At 49.8% G+C, this 20,080-nt stretch overlaps 1 protein-coding gene across 1 annotated transcript in view; it reads left to right on the forward strand.

Moving 5' to 3' along the window:
• LOC144110070 (arrestin domain-containing protein 3-like) overlaps positions 1–20,080 on the forward strand; it is a 547,381-nt gene that overhangs the window by 480,244 nt on the left and 47,057 nt on the right. Inside the window, exon 7 of the mRNA XM_077642885.1 lies at positions 18,884–18,998. Within this exon, the coding sequence (XP_077499011.1) occupies positions 18,884–18,998 (115 nt within the window). The remainder of the gene's footprint in view (positions 1–18,883; positions 18,999–20,080) is intronic.

The following is a 20,080-nucleotide window of genomic DNA, read 5'->3' on the forward strand; positions in this document are numbered from 1 at the left end:
GCTTCCGGACGGTGCGTGCTGGAACGATGCGGAGCACAGGTCGTCCATGCTTTTTAATGCGTGCTCAGCCTGTTGCGAATTTTTGTTGTGAATTCATAACACGTTGACAGCCCACATTAACGTAATAGGCGCAGAGATAGAGACAAAGTTGTCAACATCACACAGTACTAAGGAAATATGGGCCTTTCTAAAAGAACCCTTCAGACATCACCAAAAACAACACTCCGTGATGACGGTCAGAAATCGATTGACTAGAAAGACCTAAAGAGCTTCCACCTGAGTTTTGTTTTCACAGTGCTCTCTAAGTTGGCAAGACATGTAGTCAAGTCTTGTCACACTCAGCACCCTGAAAAATAAAATAATTATTCCACGGTAAAATGGCTTTTAAAATTTTGTACCAGCGAATCACCTCTGCTCGACTTAAATTTGAAAGTCATTTATAACACATATGACATTTGTTTATGGCAGGCATATGTTAGATATACGCAAAGCCTTGAAATAAAATATTATCTCAGACAGCTCAAACAGTGAAATAGTTACGCGACTCTGACTCAGAAGTCATACCCATAATTACAATTATGCCTAAGGATTCCATTTTAGATACCCTTCTCTTCCTCATATACACAAATTATATAGTCAATATTTATCATACTGCTATGGCAGTTTTCTATGCTAATGACAGCAAAGTGATGTTTATGGACTGGGCCTTCAAGCTATTAAGTATGAAAAAAACTCCTTTCTAATATAGCCCTCTTGATGGTTCAGATTAAATGACGTTGTTTTAAATGAGCGCTAAGCTAAGTGCAATATATTCAGGGCCAAAAACAAAAATGTTGACACTAATGTCCGCCCCATTTTCGAAGATTCATGTCTTGTTCAGAAGAGTTCTATGAAATTTCTAGGTATAATTTGGGAATAAAATATTTTGTAGATGCGACATATAGGCTATGTTTGTAAAAAGGGTTGCCACTGTATGGTCATCATTACTAGACACATAACCGCTTCACCAGTTCCAGCTAAAAAAACAACTACACTTTCTCGTGCATTTACATCTGCATTGCTGCCTTCAGGTGTGGAGGACTACCACAGATAACTAGAGTAACGAACTTTACACACTGCAGAAAGCAGCCATTCGAGCAGTGGCAAATATAGCATTAATTCAGAGCACTTTATGAAGCATAATCTATATTATTCGAACAAATTTAAAAATAAGATACCAGTGTATGTGTCCGGTCAAAATTATGTACGGAAGCGAAACTTCGACTTTGATTACTTAACTATTATTCCAGCTTACAACTTACGCTACCCGCGCTATCAAGTTTGTCTACTTTTTAAAAACTACGACTTCCACAAAGTGGCCTTCTTCGAAATACCGTAAACATTAGGTACCTCTCTGGCTATACTTACGCTAATGTGGGCAATTAATACTCAGAAACCATTAAAAAGACTCCTTCATGCATTGCCAATTCAAATAGGTATTACCTGCTGTTTCTCTTGAGTTCTGTATTATGGCTTCGAACCTTTCATGAAACTGTATTCTATAAATATGACAACCACTGTGACTTTTGCGCAGAACTCATGGCCAGCCTCTTTTCAGCCCTCTTTCGGTTATGGGGCTGTGTGAAATGATACCGGCATTGTTTTTCGACGTTGTTTTTCAATTACAGTCGAGCTCACTTAAAGCGAATGTGACGGTCGCGCGGAATGCGTTCGTTCTATCTGATGTTGGTAGTAAATGGACTGTCCATATTTCTGCCAAAGAAACACGAACTCCGCCAACACAGGCTTTTATTCGTTAAACACAGCATCATGCGCGCCTATCTCTCCAAAGTACAGCGTACAGCGGCGCTTTCCATATATACTGCAGTGCATCTTTGTCAGTCTTACGGCTCCCTATCCTTAAAGTAGTATGCGGAGGGGGAGGACAAGTTGCGGAAATTGTTGGACGATCCTTTCCAATGCTGAGTACACATTTAGGAGGCCTGTGACGAATGCGACGACGTCGTCGCACCTTAGCGGCAGTTTCTGTATGTATGGAATTGTATCTTGTCATTTGTTTGAGCACCGCCCGTTCCCTTTTCAGGCGAGGGAAATCTTTTGAGGCAGCGTCATGAGGGCCGCGGCAATCGGCACTCGTAAGGATTGTTGCCCGGCAAGCATCGTCGCTGTGTGGCTGAGTACACCGTGGGTGCACGATGGGGAAATTGCACACACTACTCACGAGTCATATCTTCACGCATTTCCGGCACTGGAGAGCCTTTGGGACGAAATGCCTAACTACATGCCGAAAGTGTCCATCCTTCACGTGCGTTGGAATGCAGTCCCCTTGGAAGGTCAACTTGATTAACTTTGACCTCCCAAGACGCTGATCTTGCAGTATGGCCACACCGTCTGTAGCTGTTTGAATCAAAATGGACAGATCGGAGTCGCGGATGGCTACGTCGACGTCGTAAATGACGCCTGCCGTAGTGCCACTGCCTCGAAGGACATGAGAACTAACGCTGATGCCGCCGAGCGTTCTGAAGTTGCTCAATCTTTCAAGCGCATCCCGGTCCATGACATCAATGGCGACGAGATTCCTCAAACGATTCACCCTCGCATCTTTAATTGCTCCCGGACCGCGAGCCTCCAAAAAAGCAGACGTGGCTTGCCTGTTGATGTGGTTAAGATCGTCGGTGGGAGTATCTGGCACAAACAGGACAGCGTGTGCCGATGATCCTCGCTCCGTAGTGATCGTGGACGTACTCGACGACGACGAGTCCTCACCTCTGCGCAGTCTCCGTTTGGCCTTCTTGCTTAGGACTCCGATGAAGCCGTCGTGAGCCGAAGTCATCACTGGTGGCCGAGTACACCACTGTGGCCTGGCTGCTTGTGTCATTCGGGAGGCCAAGAAGTTTCCTCGGGGGGGGGGGGGGGGGGGAGGGGGGGGGGAGGCAGCGAACAGCGTCCACTTCTATCACCGTCACCAAAAAAGAAACAGTGGTTTAGTTGTAATGACGTAGATCAGGAAAAAACTGAAGAGGCGAAGGGACGGCGTTCTGATTTACAGCCACTTCATCGTCTTCCTCCACATTGTTACAGACTGTTCTATTTGCTTGGAGGCTTATCCCGATTGGATTGGAAAACATTTAATTGGTCAGAAAAGGCAGAATGCAGACGATCCGTGCTAGGTGGCTATCAGTCCACGGCTGACAGCGACCTGGGTAGCCCATTCAATGACCCGGGTTTGAACTCCCAAGTCTGAGCTGACCAACACGGCCTCCCACTGCTCGAGAGTAGGAACCTGTATTAGAGATTTCGGGGGCGGCTCCTCTTTACAATTCCACAATAGGTGATCATAAGTGGCTAAATCACCACATAATGTACATGCAGGGTCGTATTCACCGGGGTAGAATTTTGACAACAGGTAAGGCGTCATGAAGGATCGCGTCTGGAGTCGCCTCCAAGTGGTCTCCTGCTCCTTAATAAAGGCTTTGTCTGGAGGAGGGAATATCCTCCTTTCAAGTGTAAAATGATTAGTAATATCGTGAAAAGATGATAGGCCGTCCTTCGAAAAACTCTCATCAACGACAGCGTCCCCTGCTCGGCGGACGAATCCTCGAGCTGTTATGTGTGCCGCTTCGTTACCAGGGTTCCCCGAGTGAGCCGGGACCCATATCAATTCAATAATTCTGTCTAAGTCTTTGGTTTGACCCAATATGCTCATTGCTGCCTGAGAAATTCTGCCCCTCGCATAATTGCGTATGGCAAATTTAGAGTCGCTGAGTATGGTAGTAGCTTTTGTGTTAATGATAGCAAGGGCGATTGTCGCCTCTTCTGCCGTTTCCGAGGGTTTCGTTATGGTATTGCCGGAGACTATCAGTTTACCTTGCGTATCCACCGCCGTTATTGCGAACGCTTGTTTCTGGGGATATTTTGTGGTATCTACATATACTGCATGTTCATCTTGGTTGTATATGTTGTGTAGAGCTTTTGCCCTAGCCCTTCTTCTCCCCTCGTGGTGAGCAGGATGCATATTCTTAGCTAGTGGCTTAACTCTTATTACCTTAGCGATGCGTTTAGGTATCTGTGTTTTGGTATCTTGGGGTGGCAACTGTATGCCTAGTCCTAAACGATCAAGTATGGTTCTTCCTGCTTTGGTGCGGGAAAGCCGGCCTCTCTGCATTGTTAAGTGTGCCTCTGTAAGCTCGTCTAAGGTGTTGTGTACTCCCAAGCCCAGAAACCTTTCGGTGGAGGTACAGTTCGGTAGCCCTAATGCTACCTTGTGTGCTGTTCTAATCATAGACTCTACTTTGGCTTTTTCACTACTGTTTAATTTTAAGTATGGGAGTGCGTAGACAAGCCTGCTTATTACAAATGCTTGTACTATTTTGCAAAATTCTGTCTCCTTCACTCCCTTCCCTTTGCTTGCAATTCGTCTAATTACTCTTACCGTCATATTGACGGTTGTCTGGAGTTTTTGTAGTGTTTCCTTGTTCTTCCGGTTCGACTGAAGGAAGAGTCCTAGGATTCTTATAGTTTGAACTTCCTTTACAGGGAGCCCTTCCACCCAGATTTTCAGTGGAGGCGGAGGTTTGTAATTTTTTGCTCGAGGGCCCCGTGGTTTGTATCTGATTAGAAATAATTCGGACTTGGAGGGCAAGCAGGTTAGCCCTGCTTTACCCGCCAGGTCTTGTATTATGTCTACAGCTTGTTGCAGGGTATCCTGTATCTGACCATCGCTGCCAGTTGTGGTCCATAAAGTGATATCATCTGCGTAGAATGTATGTTGCAGCCCAGGGATGGCTGCTAATTTAGAAGGAATTTTAATTAGTGAGAGATTAAAAAGGAAGGGTGACAGGACTGAGCCCTGTGGCGTTCCTTTACCTCCAAGTGAGATAGAGTCTGATTTAATCTCTACCACTGCTATCTCTGCCGTTCTGTTACTGAGATATGACTTGATGTACTGGAAAGTTCTTTCCCCTGGGTTGATGTCCGAGAGATTCCTTAAGATAGCGTGGTGCGTGACATTATCAAACGCCTTGTTCAAATCCAAGCCTAATATGGCTTTAGTTCCTCTGCTGTGTTCCATGTCTATTATGTCTGCCTTGAGTTGCAGCATAACATCTTGGGTAGAAAGATTAGCCCTGAAGCCTAGCATGGAGTTAGGGAGTAAGTGGTCCTCAGCGTATTCTTGTAAGCGATTGAGAATTATATGTTCCATTAACTTTCCTAAGCAGGATGTTAAAGAGATTGGGCGTAGATTCTCTATACACAATTTCTTGCTTGGCTTTGGAATGAATGTAATCTTTGCATGTTTCCATTCTTGTGGAATGTTTCCGTCTGTCCAGTATTTGTTCATGAGATCAGTGATTGCTGTCACTGACCCTGCGTCCAAGTTTCTAAGTGCTTTGTTAGTAACACCGTCAGTCCCGGCTGCAGACGTGGTGCGTAGTTGCCCCATGGCAAGCCACACTTCCGACTCCGTAATCTCAGCATCCAAGTCCTCGTTTGGTGTTCCCTGATAGTTTGGCAGCGGTCCATCTGGGGTTGTGTTTAAGTATAGATCTCGTAGTTCCGTTAAGAACTCCTCTGTGGTGCCTTGATACTGATGCACTAGTCTCATAAGTTGACCTCCTTTAAAAGAACGTCTTGCTCCGTCCCGTTTATCTACCTTGTGGTCTGTCTGTTTTCGCGCCTGTAATCCAAAAACGACCTCGTTTAGTTGATTTAGCCTCTGTGGGGTCAAGAAGGTGCCTTAGCAGATGCCAAATTTTCCTGCACTCGAGCTTGCCATTCATGCGGTCGCAAATTTGCTCCCATTGTTACTGTTGAAGCTCTAGAGTATATTTTTCCATTAGTCTCTGCAACTGTGCAATTCTCTTTTTAAGATTTTTGTTGTGTTTGTTCCTCTTCCAGCGGTTTTGCAAGCTGAAATGTGCTTCCCACATATGCAATAACCTAGAGTCAGTGACTTGTCCTTCTTCCATGCCGATTTCGGCTGTGGTAGCCTTAATGTCCATTTTTAGTGATTCCACCCAGTCCCCGAGATCTTCAATTACTGGGTCTGTGCTTCCATCTTTTTGTCTTTGTTCTCTTATTACCCTGAACTTGTCCCAGTCCGTAATTTTTACTTTGTTGAAGACTAATTTATGCTTCGCTGTCTCAAAGGTGGTAGATATAATGTAATGGTCACTGCCTAGCGTGTGTCCTGTGTTAGTCCATGTTTGGTTTTGTATGTTCTTTGTCAGGGTTAGGTCTGGCGACGTGTCTTTACATATACTGTTGCCTAGTCTCGTGATTTCTTGGGGGTTGTTCAGGACAGTTAGGCCTAGATTTTGGACCACTTGCCATACCATGTTGCCTTTGGGACCGGCTCTAGTGTATCCCCATTCCGGGTGTGGTGCGTTAAAGTCCCCTACTATTAATAGCTGGGCTTTAGTCGCTAATTTCAGAGTCTTGATAAGTAATTCGGGTATACCGGGTGGGCTATATACATTAAGCAGAAACAAATTTGTATCACCTCGTTTCTTGGGTAAAATCTCAAGGAGGACGTAGTCTTCCTTTGAACTTTCTATGGAGTGCGGTAGAGCAGTAATATTGCGTTGCAATAATACGGCGGTGGACACGCCCCTAATTGAGCCGGCATCATATCCTGGCGGAAAAAACGCCTTATAGCCCGGTAATTTGACCGCGCCACTAGCTTCTTGTAGAGCAATAATGTCTGGTGGACGTTGTTGTGCTTGAAAGTGAAACTGCAGATTCCCTCGTTTGCGCCGGAAGGCTCTGCAATTCCACTGCCATACCTCAATTTGTTGCGACGGGGCCATATTGGTGATCCACTCTTTGCTGTAATGATGTTAAGCTGTTCTCCAATGCGGTCAGCTTCTCCATCACTTGTTGGAACATAGACATTACATGAGTTTGGAACGGTCTGAATTCCACTGCTAAGGCATCTACCTTAGCCTCTAAGTTTCCTACTCTAACCTCTAGGCTGTCTACCTTGTTCTGAATGCTATCCACTCTTGTAGTGATTGCATTAGGGTCAGCTCTTAATGGAGCGGGCGTAGCCGGCTGCGGTACATCGCCTGCAGAGGCTTCGGCAGCTCGTTTGTTTTGGGTATTCTCCGCGGGGGGAGGGGGTCTTTTAACTGCGGTGCGTTTGTCTGTTTCCGTAGCCTCGCATGCGGGAATGGGTGCTTTAAGAGGGGCTTGCACAGATGTTTGCTGTGACTGCGCTCTTTGCTCTCTCGAGGCCATGACAAGTCGACGAAGCTCCGCCATTTCTTTCTTTAGTCTGGCGTTTTCCTCGTCACGCGCCTTAAGCACTTTGTGGAATTGTTCTATAAGTTCCTTCTCCCGAGCGCTCATCTGTTGGGAGGCCGGATTTGGCCAGCTCACCTTTTTGTTGGTTCGACTGCTGCTTCTGCCTCGGTCTGAACTTGTGCTCTTCTCTCCATCAGCCGCCCCACTCAGCGGCGGGAAGGAACTGGATCTATCTCTGCCCTGGTTCCATGTTTGGTTCCTCGCCCGGCTCGAAGATCGGTGCCTGGATCTCGGGTGATGCTCCACGTGATGTTGGGCCGCACCTTCCACGTGATGCTGGGCCGCACCCTCGTTAAGCCTATGTGGTTGTTCTCTCCGGACCACGAGGCGGTGCTTGCAATTCCGGCTCCCGTTGTGGTGTGCCCCATGGCACACGATGCAGTCGGGTGTACATGTGAGTGGCTCCCCATCAGGAGGTGCAGGATGGTTCTCGCCACATCGGTGGCACAGGTTGGCTTTGGGTCTGTAGCAGACGTCGGCTCTATGTCCGACTCTCCTGCAGTTGTAGCAGGTTTCGACTTGTTCCCGGTAAGGGTGCACATGGAATACGGATCCCCAATAGTAGATCTGGCTCGGAACCTTGTTCCCTTGGAATGTTATCTGGATCGTTTTTGAACGACCCAGCTGACGAGCGTCGAGGATCACGACACCAGGGTTGCGAGTAATGAAGCCTTGTCGGACTTCCTCCGGCGAGCTTCCGTCGTAGGCTTGATAAATGACACCTCTGACTGAGTCGTCTGGCGCTGCTACATACGTCGCCACTTCCTAGGTGTGATCTCCAAGCTGGAACGCTTTGACTTCGGAGTACATTGCAGCTCGCTGGCGTGCCGGGGTGCTTAGAGTGAGCGTATTGTTATTAGAATTAACACGCATGGTGTCTTCAGTGCGGCCTGAAGAGGAACCTTGGCTGCCGCGCACATGGCGAGTTCGAGTTGGCGTGGCGCAAAGTCGTTTAAGTTCCAGCCTCGCGGACGGCAGACTATCTTGTAGTCGCTCTTTGGGAGTTGCGGTAGCGGCACTCGCCTTTTGATAGCGGGCGGCTTCCGTTTCTTCTTGGCAGGAACGCCGGAGTCATCGTTGGCGGCGTCTTGCTGCAGGCGCCGGGCGCGGTCTTGTAGGCGAAGAACGGTTTCCCATTCTCCGGACGCCAGCTCCGGGGGCGAAATGTCATCCTCCACGACGGTGTAGTTCATAGTTGAGGTCGTGTGAGCGGCCGGCTGGCTCGAACAAGCGAGCGCAGAGCCCAGGGCCCTGAGGGCACGGCAGCGTGTAGAGAAGTCCGTGAGGCACACAGAAAAGGGCGTTGACTTGCCAGAACTGCTGTTCGCGGGTACGGGGCAATGCTCTGAAGATTCCCCAAAAACGGCAGCTCAGAGAAGGCAGTATTTCCGCCAAAAGTTGGCTGTGAAGCGAGAGCCCATGTAGAATACGTCCACACAGCTCGGTGTCTTCGTCTTGTCCCGATGGCTCCTTACCGGCTTTAAATTGAGCACGCTCGGCAGCGACGGGCATTCTCCTAGACGACCGCCAAGAGCTCTTGTTGCTACAACGCCGCAGATTCGTTCAGTTCTTTGTGGTGGCGAGTCAGCCAAAAAAAAAACAGTTTTTTTAGCCTTTTCGCTCCTTTCCTGCTCGCCGAACTGTCGTCATCACTACGTGACAGTATGCCACCTTGTCGAAAACATGTGGGAGGTGCACTCATTTCCACATATTTTACAACATCATGTGGGCTTCGTATTCCAGAAATTTCGTTATGAGTCCCGGTTCATATGGAACAAGAGCGAGTTGACGGGCTCGTTGGCTCTGCATGGTAAATATGCAGATCAAGGTAAGCCAAATGGACAGGGCGCGTCGTTCACTCCTTGTGTCCCTTTGTGGTTTTCTCTTGCGCTGCATATTCACCCTCCTATGCAGCGTGTCAGTTAGGGCTCCAATAAGCTGCGCCACAAAGTTGCAGCGGACGGTTCTTGTGCGTCCGAACAGTGCTCGCTTATCATCAACCGACCTGTCTCAGCACCAGATTGGTCGCTACGAGATAGATGTGCACACTGAAGTATTCACAACTAAATCTAAACAACACGAAAAAGCACATCTTCGCTGTGCACATTATTCGCACGGAAGGAAAATGGAACGAAAATTCATGTCTGCCTTCCGTAGGCATATACGTCGTTTTTTTTTCGGTAAATGTTAGCGCAGCATAAAACGACCACATTCTGGCGCAGGAGGATGGCCTAGAAATGTGCGTGGCGATGACGGCCGCTTGAGAAGGAGGTGATGAAACACATAGAGAAGGGCCCAAAGTATGGGAAAGGTACTCAAATAAATTTTGTTGCAGGGTGAATTGGTTCACATTCTTCGGAAAACGAAGAACATGCCTGTCGTCTTGTAGGTCTTCCTTTCGCGTGATTGTTTTGTGTTTCGCTGCCAACAAGTTTTACTTCAATATACGACATTCTGCTGGGAGGTTCATGGCCTGACAAAGGTGGAAAAATCGCCTCGTCATTTTGTGAGCGGACTTGAATTGTGCCGTGTTCATGCGGTAACAGATTTCTATAACCATTCTGACATGTTCTTAGATCATCGTCAATGCGGCTATCTCGACGAAAAAATTCCTATTCTTAAGTGAATAAGGGGGCACTCTGAGCCTTCATGAAATTTATTTATTTTTTAATTAATGTATTTATTTATTTGTTTATTTCACATACTTTCCGGGCCTGAGGGCATTCCAGAAAGCAGTGGTAAGTCAATGCCAATGTCAGAAATGGCAACGATGGACGGAGGAAGGACGTTCTAGTCTGCGCTGGTTCTAAGAATAAATGAATAATGACACAATTTTTTTTCAGAAAAATGGACCAGGAACTTATAACATGCGGTGAGAACGAGATGCACGAAGGGCGAGGAAAAAGATAATCCTTATGATAGCACATTCTATGGGAGTCGAACCTATTACTACTTCTTTTACCCCTCTAAATGCTCCATTTTCCAGCAATTTACCGCCTGTGTCTTGGCCACTCCCCCGTAGTTTGTATGTGCCATCTTTATTTGATGTCAACGAACCAACCAAGTCGAAAACATTTACCGCGCAATGAAAGGTCCTCTAAGGTAAGTGTGTTTTTCATGGAAGTGTGACGTTCCTTGTGTGTGCTACGAGGTTCCGCGTTCGACGGCGCGGCGTAGACGGAGACCCAGATGACAGCGGCATCATCAATTACCCAGCCATGCTCGTTGAGAGTGACACCAGAACGAAGGGGTTTAAGCCCAACCGGACCCAACCGGACCCGCCGCCGCCGCCGCGGGGAAACGGGCTTTATCCTCCCCAATTGCCGTGGCGGTTCCAGGGGAGGACTCCCGAGCACATCCCAGGACAAGGGACCACTTTCCCGGCCGGTGACCCGCGGGAACTGTCAGCGGGCCAGAGCGCGCCTTACCACAGCCGACGCTATGCGCTACCTCGAAGACAACCTTCTTTCCCTCGGACTCAACACGTGAGGGGGGCGAGACCATAAGTGCGGTGGTATGTTTGTGCGCCCAAGTGAAAGCCCTAGCCCCCCTCCTTCCCCTCCGGCGTGGGCGTCCTCACCCTAGGGAGTGTGGAGAAGAGGATATAAAAATCGACAAGCAGTACGGAGGAGGCACGCTCAGGACGACATCGTTCGCCAAGAGGGCCTTCAGCGCCGAAGCCCGACGGCGTGCAGCTTCTGCCAGCAACCGCTCGAGCCCAACTCCGGAGCCACTCCAGCGTCCCCATGAAGTCGTCGGCACATAAGCTCGGACGCCCCAGCCTCTGAATCTTAATCATGTATAATTATTGAATATATCTGTTTGTTTAAACTGAGCCATACGGTGTCTCTTTGCCTCTCCGTCCCGTGTGGACCTGCGCATTATGGGGGTCATCACACTGGTGTCAGAAGTGGGGTCTCAAAAGCAAATGTCCTCTGAATGCTGCGACATTCATGACTTCAAAATTGTAATCAAAAGGGAATCACGGGACTGATTGTGGGACTTTTACCCCCATTTGAGAGGCTTGAGACACCGGAGGGCTTGAAAAAAAAATGTCTTTATCTGAGGGAGCTCCCACTCCACAGCCGTCGCTCGGAGCAAGCATGCTGGCATTAGGAAGCGTCATTCCGACGTTTACGGGAGATAAGACAGGGGTTCCAATCTGCGATTTCTTTTCCATGCTAGAAGAGATTGGGAAAATGGGGGGATGGTCCGATGCTCAAATGCTGGGAATGGCGAGGTGTAAGATGGCAGGAGCTGCTCATGATTTTGCATGGCGAGACGAAAAAGTAAAATCCACAAAATCATTTGCGGAATTTAAGAAGCTCGCGTTTGAGCATTTCGACACTGAACCACGTCACGTGCGGGTACAGAGGTTCCGTGACGCCGGACAGATGGTAGGGGAGGACGTGCGAACGTTTGCGTCGCGGCTTCAGCGCTTAGCGCGCGATACGTTAAGCAGGGAGGAGGAAGGAGACCAGCTAAAGAAGAAATACGCGGAGGATATACTTAAAGAGGAAATACTTAAAGAGGATATACTTAAAGAGCCAGCTTTGTTCGTGGCTGGTCTGCAAGACCCCGTGCGCCGGTTCGTGCTCTCACGCAAGCCGAGCAATTTCGACCAAGCCGGGGAGGCCGCATTGGATGAGGAACGAAATGAGGCGTTAACGACAGCCGCAGCGAGAGTACGCGTCACAGAGAGAGCGGTGCTCAACCCTGAGGTTGCTCTCTTGACAGAGCGATTAGATCGCTTAGAACAGCTGCTATCTCAGCAGGTAGAACGCCAGGTTGAAGCGCGCGCTCAACAGCGCTCATTCGCTGGAAACCGGAGACAACCACAAAGCTACAGGCGCGGTATGCGAGATTTTGAAGAAATCGTATGCTTCGCTTGCCAGGGTCGCGGACACATCGCCAGGTTCTGCCAAAACGTGCGCCGTGGGGAGCCACAAAGAGAAGCAGGCGAGACACGCCCTAAGCAAGCCTACAGCGGGGCTCCAGATACCGAGACAAAAAACTAGTTAGTCCTCCCCAGCCTGAGGAGCGTGGGGAGGGAGCAGTGGATGATGAGGTGGTGGTAGTTTGTGCGGCCGACGAGGCATGCCCTGTTGTGCGTTGCAAGTTAAATGGTTGTTGCATGGAATTGTTGATAGATACGGGGTCAAAGGTGACATTGCTTAAGGAGAGCAGTTTTAACACGCTTCGAAGGAAGGGGGACCGCGAGGTGTTGGAAGCGTCTGGTGGTATGGCAACCAAATTTGTAGGCATAACGGGGGATCCTCTTGGCATAAGTGGACTCTACCGGTTACACTTCTCTCTCGGCGGAATTGCATTGGAGCACCCCTGCTACGTATGCCCGGACACGGTGTCTCTGCCAAACGGAGTGTCAGGTATATTAGGGCAGGATTTTTTGAGAAAAGGGAAGGTAGTAGTCTCATTCTCTGAGGAAGAGGTTAATGCGGGCGGCTCAAAAGTTCCGTTTTTGAACAGGAGAGGGGCTGAGATTCGCATTACCGATATTGACACCCGTCAAACAGTGGGATCATTGGAGAAGGTATATTCGCGGGTTGCCGTCAGGCTGGTCGAGGAGGCGGTCGTCGTTCCTTGGTCGGAGCACATTTTGTACGCGTTTGTGCCTTCTGATGTAGAGAGCGGCGCCATGGGAGTGCTTGAGCCGGTCGACTCTCTCAGCAATGGCCTGAAGGCAGCCGCGTGCCTCGTGACAGTTAATGACGCCCACAGAGTGCCCCTACGGGTGGTTAACTGTAGCCAGCAGCCACTGAGCTTTCCCAAGAACAAAACATTGGCTTTCTTCACCTCTGCGATAGAGAAACGTGAGCCCACCGATACGGTACTCGCAACTGTAGAGCATGCTAGTCCTTCGGCTGCTCCAAAGGTGTCGTTCGATCTTTCTCACGCAAAATCCAGGGAGAGGGAGGCTCTGGCTGGTTTGCTGAACGACTACTCGGAGGTATTCGCCGCGTCCAACCTGGATTTGGGCTGCTGTGGCGTTATAAAGCACAGGATAGAAACCGGCACTTCATCGCCCGTTTACCAGCGTGCGTACAGGATTCCTTACTCCCAACGTGAAGAGATGGAGCGGCAGGTGCAGGACCTGATTGATCGCGGCATTGTCGAACACTCAAAGTCACCCTGGGGAGCACCAGCACTATTGGTGGAAAAGCCAGATGGCTCGTATCGATAGGTAGTGGACTACCGCAAACTAAATGCCGTAACTCGCATCGATCCATACCCCATCCCCAATATACAGGAGACGCTTTCTCAGCTGGGCTCTGCCAGGTACTTCACGGTAGTGGACATGGCGGCGGGATTCTGGCAGATAGCAATGGATCCGGCAGATGCCGAGAAAACGGCATTCAACACGCCCTCAGGGCACTATGAATGGAAAAGAATGCCGATGGGTCTGGCCAACAGCCCTGCTGTCTGGCAGAGAACCGCTGATGTTATCCTGGCAGGTCTTATGGGGAGGCTGTGCTTCGTGTATATGGATGACATAATCATATACAGTGACAGTTTTGAGAACCATTTGCGCGATATTCAGCAGGTTTTGGTGCGACTAAGAGGAGCGGGTTTCAAGCTTAAGCCCTCTAAGTGCCAATTCCTCAAAAACGAGGTGAAATACCTCGGGCACGTTGTTTCAGCTGACGGCGTGCGACCGGACCCTGAGAAACTAAGGTGTGTCTCGGATTTTCCATCCCCGACTAGCGTCCGCCAGGTCCGGCAGTTTCTCGGCCTGATCGGTTACTACCGAACGCACATAGAGGAGTTCGCCAAGCTCGCTAAGCCGCTCACCGCCTTAACAGCCAAAAATGTCGCCTTTCGCTGGGACGAAACCCCGGAGGATGCTTTTGGGGCCCTAAAAAGGAAGCTAATGAGTGCACCGCTGTTGCGCCACCCGGATTTTAATTTGCCCTTCGTTATGGCCACAGATGCGTCAAAGTTCGCAGTTGGTGCCGTGCTATCTCAGGTTATCGAGGGCAAAGAACATCCCGTTGCTTTTGCTAGCCGACAGCTGAGCCCCACAGAGCAAAAGTACGGAGCTACGGAAAGGGAGTGCCTCGCCGTTGTCTGGGCAGTAAAGCACTTCAGATGCTACCTTTACGGCCGCAACTTCAAGCTAGTCACAGACTGCCATCCTCTGAAATGGGTGATGAGTGTCAGGGACCCTAGCTCGCGACTCGCTAGATGGAATCTAAACCTGCAGGAATACTGCTTTGAAGTTGAGCACAAGTCAGGAAAGACACATCTGAATGCTGATGCACTCAGCCGCACAGCTGCCGTGGCAGCTATAGATGAGTTTGTCCCCGTAGTCGACCCCGCCGAATTACGCACAGAGCAGTGCAAAGATCCTGACCTGAAGCGAATAATCGAAAGCTTAGAGGGCGCACCGTCTCACCCCGAACAGCTAGGTTATTTCATTGGCAAAGACGGCACCCTGTGTCGGCGCACGAGGCCAACCAGGAAAGGGAGACCAGAGAAAACCGCTTGGGAGAGAGTCGTCATACCTCGGTCGTGGACAGAAAGGGTTCTTCGCGCGTTTCACGATGCGCCATGCGCCAGTCATTTTGGCGTAGCGAAGACACGCAGGCGTGTGGAGCGTTTGTACTTTTGGAGTGGCATGCGACAGGATGTTAGAGACTACTGTGCGAAGTGTCATTCCTGTCTCGAAAGAAAAACACCCAAGGGACGAAGACCAGCTCCAATTCAGCTGTTCCCTGAGGTTTCGGCTCCCTTCGAGCGGACAGGTATGGACATAATGGGCCCATTGCCCACGACCACTTCCGGAAACAAGTACTTTTTAGTATTTGTCGATCACCTTTCAAAATACGCGGAAGCGGTAGCACTCCCAGATCAGAAGGCAGACACGGTTGCAAGAGCATTTGTCGAACAGATCGTGCTCCGACATTAACCCCCGAGGCAACTCTTGACAGATCGGGGAACGAACTTCGTGTCGCAGCTAATGAGGAGAGTTTGCGAGCTGCTTAAGATCGCTAAGAAGCAGACAACACCGTACCATCCGGCTTGCAACGGCGCGGTGGAGCGACTGAACCAAACCGTGGCCGGGTTCCTGTCGCATTTTGTTTCGCGCGACCAGCGGGACTGGGACTTGTGGCTCCCGTATGCAATGTTTGCCTACAATTCCGCAGCACACGAGAGCACGGGCGAATCGCCATTCTTTCTTCTCTACGGCCGAGACCCGGACCAGCCTAGTGAAGTGCCAGAGGGCCCCCGTCGTGTCCCATACGCTTCACTGGACGACTATAAGGTTGAGCTAGAATCGCGCTTGCAAGTGGCGAGGGACATCGCAAAGGAGGCCTTAAAGAAAGCGGCGAAGCGCAGGAAGGAGGTGCACGATCGCAGTGCTAGAGACGCGCCTTTTGATGTGGGGGACAGCGTGTACATTGAAAACTGCCAAAGGCAGATTGGGCTAGCTCGTAAGTTCCAGACGAAGTGGAGAGGACCGTGCGAGGTTGTCGAGAAGCTTTCTCCGGTAAACTTCAGAGTCCGAGACGTGAACCGGCGCTTGATAAGGATACACGCAAATCGCCTCAAGTCGGCACCGGTTCAGTATTCACGAAATGAGGAAAGGGAAAGCGCGGATTTTGATGGGGACAGAAGTGAAGCGGAGCGCGCAGATAGTTCGCAAGAAACGCCCTCTCCTGCATTTGTTCGGCAGGCGCCAGAGGTGACGGCCGGAATGCCACCGGATTTACTTCATGCATTGCTAGAAGAAGAAGCGCGCGAGGTTGCCGCGCAGATAACGCCAGGAGAGGCTCCTGCCACGAGCCCTAGCGAGTCCGAAAGCAGACAAAGGGTCACAGACTTACTTAGTATGACTCATGAAGGCCGATATCCGCTGCGAAATCGGAAAGCTAAGTCGGACTAATGGCGTAAACAGAGCGGAGTTGTGAACTGGTTAGAATTGTGTAATGCCACAGCTCATAACATTGCTATGTGCTTATATGTTAAGTTATCGGAGTTGGTAGTTAAACCTTTCTGTCATTAAGTAACACCTTCACAGGAGAGCATGCGGAGCGCATGCAGAACCTGCCCTACTTCCTTTCGTTATCTATATTTTTTTGTCTGTGCCGTGATCGTGCTAGAAGTGGGAGCTCCTTTGTAACTGTGGTAAATTTATTTCGTCCAGTTTGGACTAGAAAGGAGAGGCTTGGTTGCGGAGTTTCATGTTTATCTGTAAAAGAAGATCAGTGCTGCCCCTGGAGACGCCAGTATTGACAGCGGAGGCATATGGTGTTGTGCAGTGGTGTTGAGTGCAGCGAAAAGTGTTTTGTCGGACGCACTGTGCGAGGCGGTTCAGAAAGACAAGGGGAGCTGCATGGACTCAAATGTTCGGAGAACATTCTTCTGGAGGGTGAGCGAGTGTGACGTTCCTTGTGTGTGCTACGAGGTTCCGCGTTCGACGGCGCGGCGTAGACGGAGACCCAGATGACAGCGGCATCATCAATTACCCAGCCATGCTCGTTGAGAGTGACGACCAGAACGAAGGGGTTTAAGCCCAACCGGACCCAACCGGACCCGCCGCCGCCGCCGCGGGGAAACGGGCTTTATCCTCCCCAATTGCCGTGGCGGTTCCAGGGGAGGCCTCCCGAGCACATCCCAGGACAAGGGACCACTTTCCCGGCCGGTGACCCGCGGGAAGTGTCAGCGGGCCAGAGCGCGCCTTACCACAGCCGACGCTATGCGCTACCTCGAAGACAACCTTCTTTCCCTCGGACTCAACACATGAGGGGGGCGAGACCATAAGTGCGGTGGTATGTTTGTGCGCCCAAGTGAAAGCCCTAGCCCCCCTCCTTCCCCTCCGGCGTGGGCGTCCTCACCCTAGGGAGTGTGGAGAAGAGGATATAAAAATCGACAAGCAGTACGGAGGAGGCACGCTCAGGACGACATCGTTCGCCAAGAGGGCCTTCAGCGCCGAAGCCCGACGGCGTGCAGCTTCTGCCAGCAACCGCTCGAGCCCAACTCCGGAGCCACTCCATCGCCCCCATGAAGTCGTCGGCACGTAAGCTCGGACGCCCCAGCCTCTGAATCTTAATCATGTATAATTATTGAATATATCTGTTTGTTTAAACTGAGCCATACGGTGTCTCTTTGCCTCTCCGTCCCGTGTGGACCTGCGCATTATGGGGGTCATCACAGAAGTATACTGGTGTGACGGGAATAATTGATAAGATGAAACGTGCTGTGCGATTTTGAATGAATTCTAACGTGTTTATCAGTGTGATTTTGCTGAGATTCCCATACTGCGCATCCATATTCTAACTTTTGCCGCACTAATGTTTTGTAGAGTGTTAGTCTGCGAAGGAAAAGTACTCCATGGGGTACACAGTCAGCCCATCTGTCATTTGTACTAAGCTAAAGAAGTCTAAAGAACTGGCGTGCAAGCTTTCAATCTGGTGACTTAGAGTCGGCAGGTGCAGCAAGCGGGGGGGTGCCTTCAGCAATTGTGGACCATATACATGATTTCCATTTTGGCAGCTCGGCGAATATCCTCTGTGATAGGAGATGGCGGAGCAGAGCAGAGAGTGACCGCAGCGTCCGACCGGGAGGTGCGGGGTTCGATTCCTAGTGCCACCTGTGATGCTATAGGTACAAGCTTCTGCTGGCCTGGTGCTGGCTTATCGCGGGTGAAATGCTTGGGAATTGGGTCTTTGATCCCACCTTGAGTAAACGAAAATATCTTACGCCATGGCGCTGCTTGGCTGTAGATGCCCTTGCGCCATAAAAACACTACTATACTTAGAGCAGAGAGTCTCCAGATCAGAAAGTAATCGAGGCACAATTTACCACTTTTTGTTTGCAATGTTAAGCTTTCATATCATAATCATCAGCCTGCAGTTTTCTTCTGAAAAAATCGTATGTCACAATAAGCGTAAAATGCCGCTTTTCCATGTTTGGAGTCGTAATAATAGAGCAGCGCGTAACACAGGACAAAGGGAGGGACACAGAACGACACGAGCCATAACTTTCAACTGTTTATTTCTGGCCGTTGCCAGATATAAATACATGAACCAAAGGAGTAAACGGGAAAGAGCAATCAGTTCATCTGATACAAGCAATACAACTGAGCGTTTCGATGTTCGTGACGAATGAAACAGCAAACTTTGTCCAAGCTCATTCTTTATCTTTTGCAATTATTCACACACTATGCTATTCGAATCAGTGAAAAAAACTTCTTCACAGAAGAATTTTCGCAGCGAAAGCTCAGGCACATTTATGTCGAGACTTGCGCGTGATCGGCCAGTCTGTGTGTGCAGGGTGTTTTCGACGCATGGGCGACGCTGCCGTAGGGGACAAAGGAACGCCGACAAAGAAGGTTGTTGTTAAAAAATGATTAAGACATTTCGGCTTCAATACAGAAGAAGCATCCATCACTAAAGAGAAAATTCTTTCTCTCGCCTTTTCAGGGGTAAGGTGCTTCCTTTTGCATAATCCCCCTCCGCTTCGATGGCTCGTTGGCGTGTCGAAGCTCTTAATCCGCCATTTTTGGCAAGCGCATCTGTGATAAAGCTAACGACGCTTCATCACGTTCTTGCCGCAGGTCTGGGTCGAGATGGAGAAGTCTGGCGACGACCTGGTGATGAACTTCCCCATCACCATTGGCACGTGCCCGTTCAGGATTCCAAACTCCAAGCAGGAGCCCAACATCGACTACGGTACGCCGTGGCTGAGCGCCCATAGTCAGCTTTGGAGACTTCTCGCGAGAGCTCCAACGTGTTTTCCGATGGTACCTGCTGTTTCGACAATTCACTTTCCCTTGCGGAGGCCTGGCAAATTAGAGATGGCTGACGGCCTGACTCCCGCAGGCAACAAAATGTTTCACTGCCCCCAGCGCGCGAGACAACCAAAAGTGCGTGTGGCGATGAAGACCTTTGAGCAGAAATCTTGCATTAAGCTTAAGGATGTTTCATTCCGGACGTCGTAGGTGCGGCGCTCGACCGTCTCAGTTTCACTTGAAAAAAATTCCTACTATTTTTCTGCACACAGAATGCAACTTTGCCAAAATATTTATCAATGCTCGCTCCAGCGGTGCTTTTAAGGCTACGACGCTGGTGTGCTGAAGGGTGAAGGGTGAGAATCTCTTCGAGAAAACCTGTGGCATTCTCCCTGCGAGAAGTGTTAGGGCTTTAACTTGGCTAAGCCGATTACTGATGACGATGATGATGATGATGATGACCGATTACTGTTGGAAATCACGGGCGCGTCTTCAACTTTATCATCGTCAATACCTAAAGTAGGCCGGCGGCCTATGCTCCAGTAGCGCGTTTGTGCAGAAATGTTGTTCTAGTGCCGTAATTCTCACCCTACGTTGTCAACGCCTAAGCAGGCAGCGCACAGCTCTCTGTCACTACCACCACATAGCTCAAAGTGCGAATACCAGTTCCACAGCCGTAGCAGTGGACGAAGAAAACGAGAGTGTTGCATCTTAGCACGAGGCGTGTTCGGCTGCGGAGATAGCCTAATGCTCTCGCGCAGCGCCCTGTGAAGCTGATATGGTCACGGTTGACTTTGATTTCATTTCGTTTTAACTTACCGAGGCGCCACTATCGCTTGGCAACGACATAGAATCCAGAGATGACAAGATTCTTGGTCGATGTTGGCGACCGCATGATTGCTTTCACTCTAATACGTTGCCCGAAAAGAAGACTCCATCACGGCAACACATTGTATTGGTGTGAAAGCACTAATCCGGAGGTTCAGAGCTTAGCAAAATCATGTCCGGCCAGGAGCGCGAGCC

This window comes from Amblyomma americanum, chromosome 11, assembly GCF_052857255.1.
Source record: "Amblyomma americanum isolate KBUSLIRL-KWMA chromosome 11, ASM5285725v1, whole genome shotgun sequence".
In the NCBI taxonomy this organism is placed as follows: domain Eukaryota; kingdom Metazoa; phylum Arthropoda; class Arachnida; order Ixodida; family Ixodidae; genus Amblyomma; species Amblyomma americanum.